Consider the following 10,864-nt stretch of genomic DNA (forward strand, 5'->3'; position numbering starts at 1 on the left):
ATGATCAGAAAGCCGATTTGGGACCTGATTAGGGTCAGGCCCAAATCCCATTCAGTGTAATTGGGTTGGATAGAGCATCATAGTATTCCCTCGGGTCTCGGGTCGGTTTGTTAGTGGGTATGTGTGGACTCTGACAGCTCTGATCATGAGGCGTGACATAATCATCATGAAAACAAAAGCGGGTTCTGCGAGACAAGGTGGAGAGTGTCAACTGTGAAGTGCGGTAAAGATAAACATAGTGCTGCTCTTTTTGATGGTCGCTGCTCATTAAATGAAGCATAACATTAGCTGAGGCACAGGACAGTGAAGTCTCACCTGTATCGGCTGAGTGGCATCAGCTGTTTCTAATATGCTTCACAATCACTGGCTCACTGTCACGCAGGTGTAGGTCTCCTCCTTATGTGCGATGTTCCTGCTGTTGTTGATTTTACCCAAGATTTATGCTCTATATGTTTGTTAATGGGGGATTTGCTCTTGGCGGAAAACCCAGCCGCTGCTTGGATTGTCTGAGAGCGTCCTCAAACAGCAGAGCCCTTTCTGATAAATCTAACTGTGCAACCATTTGCTATAAATTGGGACTATTTGGAGTGCATTTTTAAAACGGGTTTAATCATTCTGGTGTGTTTTTGGACCAGGTCAGACTGTCCTTGGGCTGGTTAACATTTCTGAAGTGCGCTCTACAAAATTAAAGTTCGAACAATATTAGAACCTCAAACTTACTGATGAGACCCCAGAAATAACCACCTACAAAGAGATTGACTTGTCTTCCCTTTTTTAAAATACTTTTTGTTCCTTGATATATTACATTTCCCTACATTTCCTTTTTATGTTTTAAGATAATACTCTAAGCCAGAATAGTGTACAATATAGGCCAGCATTTGAATCAGCTTGAACAAAAACAAAATCCTGATCTCCCTGAAGGTGTAATGAGTAAGAGCTTGAATTGGACAGTAGAGTAAACATTACGTCATACTAATCTGTACTCACTCTGACAAGAGATAAAATAACTTCATTGTCTTGCTTTTTTCTTTTCTTTTTTTTTTTTTTTTTTTTTCTTCTTTGCTTTCTCTTTTGACATCCTGGGAATGGAGTATTACCAGCAGGACTAATGATGTGTGCGTGTTTATCATATTACAAGTGAAGGAAGCAAGACTGAGAATACACTATACTGTATACAGTGGATAAGCATGCATGTGAAATAGCAGTTGTGTCTCAGGCTCTGTCACCTGATCCCCGCCCTCCCACCTGTTCTCACCATTTTCTCTCTCTCTGTGATCCCACAACTCCTTGCGGGATGTGAGCACACCTCCTCTTGCCAGGAATCTGTTAGCAGTGACAGACGAGCTTCAACCAACCAGACGCCGTTTTAAATAACGAGTGGGCCGTTTTGGAATGGTAGTTTAAGAATGAGGAGGGGGTTTTAGTGTTGTACTCTGGGGTAAAGGGAGCTGATTTAAAAGTCAGCTGACTGAAGATGACATTAGCTGAAAGCTGACATGTCAAGCCTTCGAGGTGTTTCTGCCCTTTCCAGTTCTTGCACCTGCACATACAGGAACCCACACACACACACACACGTATAATTTATATAGCATAGCCTATGCTTACCCAACCACATGCTCTTTAGCTTTGACTTTTTCCTAACCTCATTTTACCTCACCTTTCACTTTTGCTGTCACATTTTAAATATGTGCTGCATCTGCTCCTCCGCTAACTGTTCAGGTCCATGCATGTCCGTCGTCCATCCATCACTGTATGTCTCTCAGAGTGGGCTGCATTCAGCAGGATTTTTTTTTGTCCTATAGGCAGCATGGGAGGGGTCCCGAACAGCTGGGTCTGCTTCAAGTTTTGTGCTGTCGCAGCAGTCGAAGTTATTGTACGGATGCAGAAACCTGGCAGCTCAACAAGAAATATTTTAGCAGGGTTGCAAGTGGAACCAGGCAAAAAAAAAAAAAGACACGAGTTCATTGAAAAGGTGGATGCAGATTGACACACAATGTGTCAGGAAGGTGCATCCAAGATTTGAGAGTGTTTGTGTGTGTGTGTGTGTGTGTGTGTCTAGATGTCTCCGTTCATCCAGAGCCCTACCAGGCTGTTTGCTCACTTAGTTCCCCAGTGTCTCTTTCAGCCCCTGGCCATCAGATACAGACACAACTGATGTCTCTTCTCTCCTCTTTCCTTTAATTATATTCCTTTCTGGACCTCCATCCCCCTACGCATGCAAGCATATACACATGCACTCTCTTCATCACCTCCTCTACATCTCTGATTACTGTATGAAACAGTTTGCTGCAGTGCTGTACAGTATGTCTGCTAGCCCTCTGCATCTCTCCGCTGCTTTGCTTTTACCTTCTCTCTAATCCCTCTCTTGAATGATTTATTTGAAGGGTGAAACTGGGTAAACACAATAGGGCTGACACACTCATCTACACCTCCTGCCCTCTGCTGCATCTCTCTCTCGCTATGCGCCTCTTCTCTTTTATTTTCCTTGCTTTGTCTCTACCTTCTCTCTCTCTTTTCTCCCCATCCTCCCTCATTCCCTTTCTGTCTGCCCGCACCTCCAACTCCACTGTCAGCACTTCTGCTCTCACCGTGTTTGTGTCGCCTTGCTTTATGAATAAATCGGAGCTCGTTTGACTCCTGTGAACCCCTGAGCTCACCGAGCCACCGCTGCTCTGCTGCCCTCCGGACCAAAGATGCGTTGACAGGATTTGATTTTTGGAATATGTGTGATATGCTCATGTGGGTTTGGGATTAAGTGCATATGAGGGGTGTCACCCCCAAAATACTTCTCATCCACTTCGAAGGGAAAAGATAATGCTTGGTGTTTCCTGGTGAAAAGAAAAAGTAAAGGATTTCTTATTCGTGCATGGGAGCCATTTTTTTGTCATATAATAAACCAACTGAGACAAGTTGTTCATCCAAGCAATACTGAATCTATGGCTTTCTCTTTTCTAGTCTGTGCGTTAAGTATGAAGCTGGTGTGCTAACTAGCTCAGCTTTGAGTCTGTCGTTGCTAATCTGGGTTTGTCGGGCAGTAAGTCATTAGTAATGTGTTACAGTAATGTGATTTTTCATTAACAAGAGTTGGGAGTTGAATAGGATGGATGCTATCAGCACAGTGGGACATGTTAGCTTGGTGATGATGGAAAGCAGGAATGCCCCTCTGCCCAATGCCAAAGTTGTGTTATTTACATTTTGTTGTCTTAGCTGGCCACTGGTAAGCTTACATTAAGGAGTTAGCTGGTCTTTGTTCACTTTTGGAGGGTGAATGAACTGTGCTTTTGTGCTGTTTGCAGTCACTGCAGCTAAACTAGCAGTTGTTGGTCATTAAATAATTCAGAGGCTGCCTGATTTTTAAACCACAGTGTTTTGCTTTTTATTTCTGCACATGTTAAGGGAAAAATGCACGTCCTCCTTATTTATAATGAGAAGATCAATACTGCTCACATGTCTGTGCGTTTAGTTAGGTTAGTTTAACATGAATACTGGAAGCAGGGGAAAGTGCTAGCCTTGTTTTTTCCTAGCTTCAGTGTTAAGCCTCCCAGCACATCTAAAGCTGACTTATTAACATTTTACACAACGTTTTAATATGTATTCAAACCTGAACATGCTCAAGCTAGTGCTCCTGGTAGGCACGTTTTTGAACTTTGGAAAGAGTCGGACAAACTGTCTGTACGCTAAGCTATAATTCCGTCCTGGCTCCAGCTCATTACTTAACATGTGAGACATGGGATTGATATTGTCTCTGATACTGACTATTGACTTATCTCAGTGTTTAAAAGAAAGAGGATCAGCGTTACCATAATGTTTAACTTAAAACTTAAAGCTACAAAACTTAAATTTTCTTTTTATTCTTCCCTCTACAGATGCAGATACTTGACAAGTTCCCAATTGAGGGAGGGCAGAAAGACCCAAAGAAGAGGATCATCCCATTTCTCCCAGGTAATAGCTTGCTCCTGAGCTGCAGTTATCTGAACAGGCTCACATATTAATAATGTATGGCTGGCACTCGCAGGGCATCAATATGAGCTGGTTACTGATGCCTGCCTGTGGTGCATGTGTATGCATGTGTGTGTGTGTGCCTTTCCCATTGACTTTAATGGGAAAGTGGTCTCAGACTTTTGGACCCCAGTGTATAGTTGTCTGTGTTACCATGTTACTGCTGACAGGGCGTCATCTGACTTTCAAATCTCAGCTAATTGCATGACTATAGTGTGTTTCTGTTTTTGTGACATTTTTGAATTGAGCTGTTGGTATGTAATTGATCATTTTATCACATGGATATATTGTGTGTGTGTGTGTGTGTGTGTGTCACAGTATTGATTCGAGTTGTGCTACACATGCTCGTCTCTCCTCCTAGAAGTCGTCGCCTCACATTCAGGTTCATGGCGACCTACAGCACAGTGTGGCATTGATCGATGATGGTGTTTGTGGCAATTCAGTGTGCGGGGCAGAAGGGCTGACAGTGATTCTGCTAATCACACTGATGTCTCGTTGTATATATGTGTGTTGTGTACAGCTGTATGTTTGTCATGCAGATTTCTGTAGATTCATTTGTGCTTAGGGAGTGAAATGCTTCCGTCTGTTGACAGCAGTTTATTTTGGTAAATGCTTTGTGTAAGCCCTGTGGCCAACACATGGTCTCAGCATCAACTGTAAATGCTCACTACACTCACACCCCCCTCATCCTTTGAGTCTGTCTGTCTCTTGTTGACACACATTTACAAACGAAACCAATTTGGAAGCTAACCAAACATCCATCTACCTCTTTTCTGTGAAGCTTGTGGCACCAGATGCAAACATTATTAACTGTCACCATTGGTTGGTCGGCCGAGTGCTGGACTTTCCTCATTGGCTGTTGCACTTTCAAGGCTTTCCCTCTGCAGGTACACCTCTCTGTGCCTCTCATTGAAATGACCGCACAGCAGCTGACATAGATGCGAAAGAACTAAAATTCTCTCTGAGTGATTATTTTATGATTCCTGAAATCACAGCACAGCCATTGTCTTTACCCTATGTGTATGGTGATATTGTCAGACGACGTCATGCTTATGAAAGGATTTTAGGAGTACAGAGCAGCAGCTTGGAAAAAGCTTGGATGTGATTGCTAGTTAACATGTCATCTTATAAGCCTGTGTTTCAGTCACCATTTCATACTTGTCCCGTTGTCTGACAACAGAAACAGAAAAAGATGTGAATGAGAACAGCTTCATTGTGAATTTGGCTGTATTAAAATACTGTATATGTGAGCACAGAGAGGAGGACCACACAGATAAAGACTTGAAACCAGCTGAACATATATTTGAATTTTGTAAGTAACTAAAGTAACTGTTTTTGTTAATTGTGAAATGACTACTGAATATTTAATATTGAAATTTAAATAAGACCATTACATTCAAGTAAACATTGCATGTGTCATTTAACATTTAAGAATGATTGCGTCTTCTGATGAATGAAAAAAGGTTTATTATTTATTATTTATTTATTTTTTAATAGAAAAACATGTTTATATTCCTCAAAGAAATGTATTGAAATGAACATTGTTTTAACACTCAGTCACTACCCAGATGATTGTCTTGTCTGTCCTTCATTCTACATGTTCATTTAAAAGAGAACAGCATCCAACATGGAGAACAGTGATGCAGTTTCCTATAACCTCAACAAGTCTCAACAGCTATCACTTCTATTTGTTATGGGGTCTTAAAAACACTAATATATTTGAACAGTTTTTTTTTTATGTATTGTCAGTAATTAACAACATTAATATGTACAATTATTTTTGTCATATCGAATTTTTATAGCTTTTTTCTTAAAACAGGACTTCCAAAAGAGCTGAAAAGCTGAGTATGCAAGAAATGCTCATTATTTGACACTTCTGAAACAGGCTAAAGTTAATACAATTTGTATAGGGAGTTGGGGTCCTTGGGGCTGTACTTTAATGTTCCCCATGAGTGGGCTGAGAGGAGGGCCTAAACCCATGTGTGCGTAAATCGTATTTGTTATTTAGAAAGCCATGTCACAGGCAGAGGTCATGGAATCCATAGGGGGCAGATAGAGCCTTGAGTGTGGGAGTGAGATTTGTTGGGCCCTGAAGGATCCCCCACCGTACATTACTGGCATCTCCTGGCAGGCTAGGGTACTACACACAGCAGTCTCCACTGTGAAATTAGCTGAAATTTGTTAAGGGGTTGGGGTGGGGTGCGGGGGCTGTATGCAAATACATACTCTTCTCGTTTGTCTGCCCCTTTTTCTCCTTTTCTTTGTATCTATCATCACACCTCTCCTCTGTTTTCCTTCACCTTCTCTCTCTCCTTCATTTTAATTTTTTTCCTTTTTCTTTCCTCCAGGCAAGATCCTGTTCCGGAGGAGTCATGTGCGAGATGTGGCCATGAAGCGACTGCGTTTCATCGACGACTACTGCAGGGTAAAGAGGCCTTACTGTAAACATCCTACAGCTCCCCCCATCTGACTCTGGGGAATGTCCCCCCAGCCCATGAAGGTTCAGAAGTCACAGCCTATACTGTCCTTTCAAGTGCTTTAAACATGGGATGTGATGTTCAGACACAGTCGTGCTCTCAGTGAGAAACTATTTATTAGTTCTATTCTGAGACATCTGAAGAGTCTGTAATCTGCTCTGACACTAGTTTTCTGAGGCTGTGAAGGACTCCACTCGGTGGGGGAATATTATCATCGTTTCCTACTACAGGTTTGTTTACTTTCATGTGTGCCACTGTCAGAGAAGCAGGGCGACCTAGTTGTGCATCAACCTTTCTGTGTCACGGCACAACATGAAACAGATTTTGAGCTCCTCCATTATTTCAAAGTCTTTCTCAGTAACAACCTTATCCCCTCATTTGATACAGCTAGGAGAGAAAGTTCACCTCTGAATTAGCGTCCCTTTCCCACCTGCAAAAAAAACCCCAAAAAACAAACAAAAAAAAAAACCCTTGAAAGCAATGGCCCTTTGTCATTCTTTAGTTCAAGACTCGCCTTATCACTTCCTGTTCCCTCTCTTATTAGATTTTTATTAATCCTGGATTCAGGTCCTTTCCTCCGTCATACCTTCCCCACTTCCTTCCTTCCTCTTGGTACAAAGCCAATATGTTTTGTCTCTATACACACAGTTAGGTAGCAGTACTGTTGGCCTGTGTTAGGAAAGGTTAGCAACACTATTAGCTTGGTAATTGGGACCAAAGGAAGTTTAAAAACAAAAAGCAATTATACACATCTGAAATGAACCTGATCCTTAGCTTAGTACATGCAAAGCTGTATAAAAAGGGAACCAGCTTTCTCATTACCCAAATAACCTGAAGCTGTCTAATGTTCACAGTTGCTGTAGCAATCCTGTTTTTTAGCTCAGCACTGTTTACTTCCCACATCCTGTTTATGAGGCAAACAACAGAGAGGAGGAGTAATTACCCAGTGTTCTCAAAGGATCTGCTCTCTGGAGATACGCAGAATACTGAGTCCAGTCAGCTGTGGGTGCTCGGACAGATACGTCCTCTTCAATCACATCCACGAGGTTCTTTCAATAATATAGGATCCAATGAATGAAATATGAAGCTGGCTGACACTCGCGCCGATTTAAATGAAAGGCCCACACTGTTCATAATATGTCTTCGCACGTGTTCACGGTCCAGTACTCCGGTACTGTACATGAGATATGCCTTTGGTAGGAATAGGCCGTATCATTAAATATAGATGATTAGTCAGACATATGATCCTCTCTTTGATTGTAGTTTGGCTTTGTCAATGAACATACAGGAAGAGGACAGTGGAGCAAGGAGGGCTGGAACTGGCATTTATTGCTCAATTGTTGTATTACATTTTGGTAGATATACATAAACAAATGGGCATGCGCCTGAGACAGTTATTTTTCACCAGTTTCTTGACTTCTTGGGGCAATGGAGTGACATGTGAACACATTACTGATATTAGGGCTGCCACAATTTCAGATTTTCGCTACACAATCATCTTAGCCAAAAGAATTCACGTGGCAAAATTTTGAAAAAAAAAAAAAGATAATAATGCATCAATCTTTAACTGACTTTATTGTGTGTTTCTTTTCTCTAAACTCTTTAGACTCAAATGTGAGTGTAGTGAGGTGGAGAGAGAATCTGTAACTATAACTGTACGAAAAGAACACAAAAGGAGTTTAAAGGAGTTATTAGTAAATTTTGCTATCACTACATCACCAACATTAGCATTAACAGATGTTTACTCACCAGTCTAGAAGAAACGTTGTGGGTTCACCATCAAACTTTTTTTTTTACTCCCCAACAGCTGTCTCCAGCAACGCCACTTGTTTCTATCACGTCTTTTTGTCTGCTGAATTTAGCATGCTAACTAGCTAGCTCCTTCCGGTTTTGTCACTTTAGCGATAGCGACTCATTGTAGCTTCCAATCTGCCCTGAAGACGCCGAGCTGCTCAGAGGGCGTATTATAACCTCTTGTCTTGTAAACGCAACAACGACCAAAGCGCTTGTCAAACGACGATCACCGCCACCCTGTACGGTGGCCCTGAGAGCTCAAAGCACTGCAACTTAAGAAAACACACGCAAATACGCAAACGCATGCGCTGCAAATACGCACAACAAAATGGGAGTTGTTGTTTTCTGCAGCGGCCGGGTTTGAATCCAACCTGTGGCCCTTTGCTGCATATCTGCGTATTTGCTGAAGTTGTTTGTGTCTTTTCTTTTTACATATGTTTTCTGAAGTTGCAGTGCGTTGTGTTGTCAGGACCACCGTACCACCCACTCTTGGCAAGCCCCCTTTAATGGAAAGTACAAAGGCAATCAGATGAACTGATAAACAAAGGATCCACAAGACCTAATGCTGTATCATGCTATTATCATATATATATTATTAACATGATATCACACACCCCCCCCCTAACTGACATATAATCACCTTATACAGTTGTCATAGCAAACGTGTTATGAAACAGTGGCTTATTTACACATCCAGCAGGCACAGAGAAACATTAGCATTCATGTGGAGTAATGTTTCTTTCCACCAATGTTAACTCTATTTTGGACCCTGTTTTTTGCAGCTAATTATTCAATTTTCCTAGTTGCTCGTTTTGTCTCCCTGCTGTTTAGAGGAAGCTCATTGTGGCTTTCAAAGCTTTTTAGTCGTAAACAGCTGTCTGCTACAGCTGGAAATTGTTTCGTTGAGACTAGTGTGGGCTTGAAAACCAAAACAATGAGCAAAACAGGCTAAAACACTAACCATAGTTAGAGAAACTGCAGGTAGTTCTCTGTGGTTTTGCCACTACAGGTGCCACATTTGACCCATTGTTTCTGTTTCTCTCTGCAGGCACTGGTGCGACTCCCCCCTCAGATTTCTCAGAGTGAGGAGGTGCTGCGCTTCTTTGAGACGAAGGCCGACGACATCAATCCTCCAGTGGAGTGAGTGTCACATACTGTACATGCCGAACACACAAACACATGTACACATGCTGTATGTGTGGCGTAATCGGGTTGCAGATTTATGTGTTGCTATCCTGTAGTGACACCATCTTTACTTTGGTGGCAGGGTCGAACTAAACCCAGTTTAACTGACTGTGAAAAGGTGGATGGGTGGAAATACTCCACCACCACCACCAATGGATAATAGTAGCTTATGTAAATATGGGTGTTGCTCACTCCCCGAAAATTAGTCTGAAATAGTTTTTTTTACATCAACTTTAGGACAAAATGTCACTGCTTTTATCTGACCTAGGACAGACATGAAAGTGCTGTGTAGTGATGAAAGCAAGATAAAAAAATAACATAATCCTCCTCTTACAAATGAAAAATTAAATCTATAACTGGCTTTATTGTCACAGCCTTAGGTGTTCTGTTTTGACAGGTAGCATACAGCGGCTAATGCTAGCTAAGATTAGCAAACTTCAGCTATCTCAACGCAATCTTGTACACACGCAATAAAAGAAACGTATTAAAAAATGAATTAAGGTTATTGACACATTTGAATGACGTCCCTAAAGGTCTGTGTGCCGAAACATTATAGATAAATGTGTACAAGAGTGTGTGTGTGATCAGTCAACCCATAGTCTTCACTCATGCACCTGTCGATTCAGAGGTGTGTGAAAGTTCTACTTCTACCTGTCGTAGATAAAATAAAACAGTCAACGCTCACAGTTGATGTTTTCTGCTTGTGGTCCTGCTCCACTTGTTTCCATTCAGTGGAGTTTGCTCTTTCCAAAGGTGAATCTTTTTAAGCTCATTTGATTTGCAGGTGAAAATGTTGACAGTTAGGTGTCACCAGACTAGATTTGGTTGCAAAATTAAACTTGTTCAGCTGTATAACTATAATTCCATTTGCATTTTGATGATTATATTTCAACATGCAGCTGGTTCCGTAGGATCTCCTAGACATGTTTCATGGCAGGTGCTGCACAAAAACAGCTGAAAATGTACATTCTTTGTACACTGCACAGATGCCACCACAGTAATGATGGTGTGTTTACTTCTGCCTACGGCCTAACAGATACATATGAGTTCACACACGGATGCACACGCATGCATTCAGTATGTAAACTTTCTCATTTTAATGCTCAACATGCAAACACAGTGTTTACGAAGAATTAGATCACTTTGTTGACTGATGGCGTTACTCACAACAGCTCAGCTGTTGTTGACACACAAAGCACACGCGCCTTAACACCTTGGCATCATCCTCTAAATGTCAGCGTCCTTTTGCACGTTATTGTTTCAAACCAAATCCCAAAAATACTGCATGACTGTACAGTGGCTAAGCTCATTACCTCTCTGTCTGTTCTCACTTTCGAGTCTATTCCCAAATCAGCCCTTTCTCTCAGAGTTTGTTAAAACCTCCTGCCAGGCCAGGCGGGGGGGTGGGC

At 41.7% G+C, this 10,864-nt stretch overlaps 1 protein-coding gene across 1 annotated transcript in view; it reads left to right on the forward strand.

Moving 5' to 3' along the window:
• Positions 1 to 10,864, forward strand: part of sh3pxd2aa (SH3 and PX domains 2Aa) — a 115,927-nt gene that overhangs the window by 30,657 nt on the left and 74,406 nt on the right. Inside the window, exons 3-5 of the mRNA XM_023431386.2 lie at positions 3,867 to 3,942; positions 6,348 to 6,424; positions 9,319 to 9,410. Coding sequence (XP_023287154.1) covers positions 3,867 to 3,942; positions 6,348 to 6,424; positions 9,319 to 9,410 — 245 coding nt within the window. The remainder of the gene's footprint in view (positions 1 to 3,866; positions 3,943 to 6,347; positions 6,425 to 9,318; positions 9,411 to 10,864) is intronic.

Source organism: Seriola lalandi, unplaced genomic scaffold (genome assembly GCF_002814215.2).
Source record: "Seriola lalandi dorsalis isolate HSWRI2012SDOR001 ecotype SW California unplaced genomic scaffold, Sedor1 jcf7180002054921, whole genome shotgun sequence".
NCBI classification, from domain to species: Eukaryota; Metazoa; Chordata; class Actinopteri; order Carangiformes; family Carangidae; genus Seriola; species Seriola lalandi.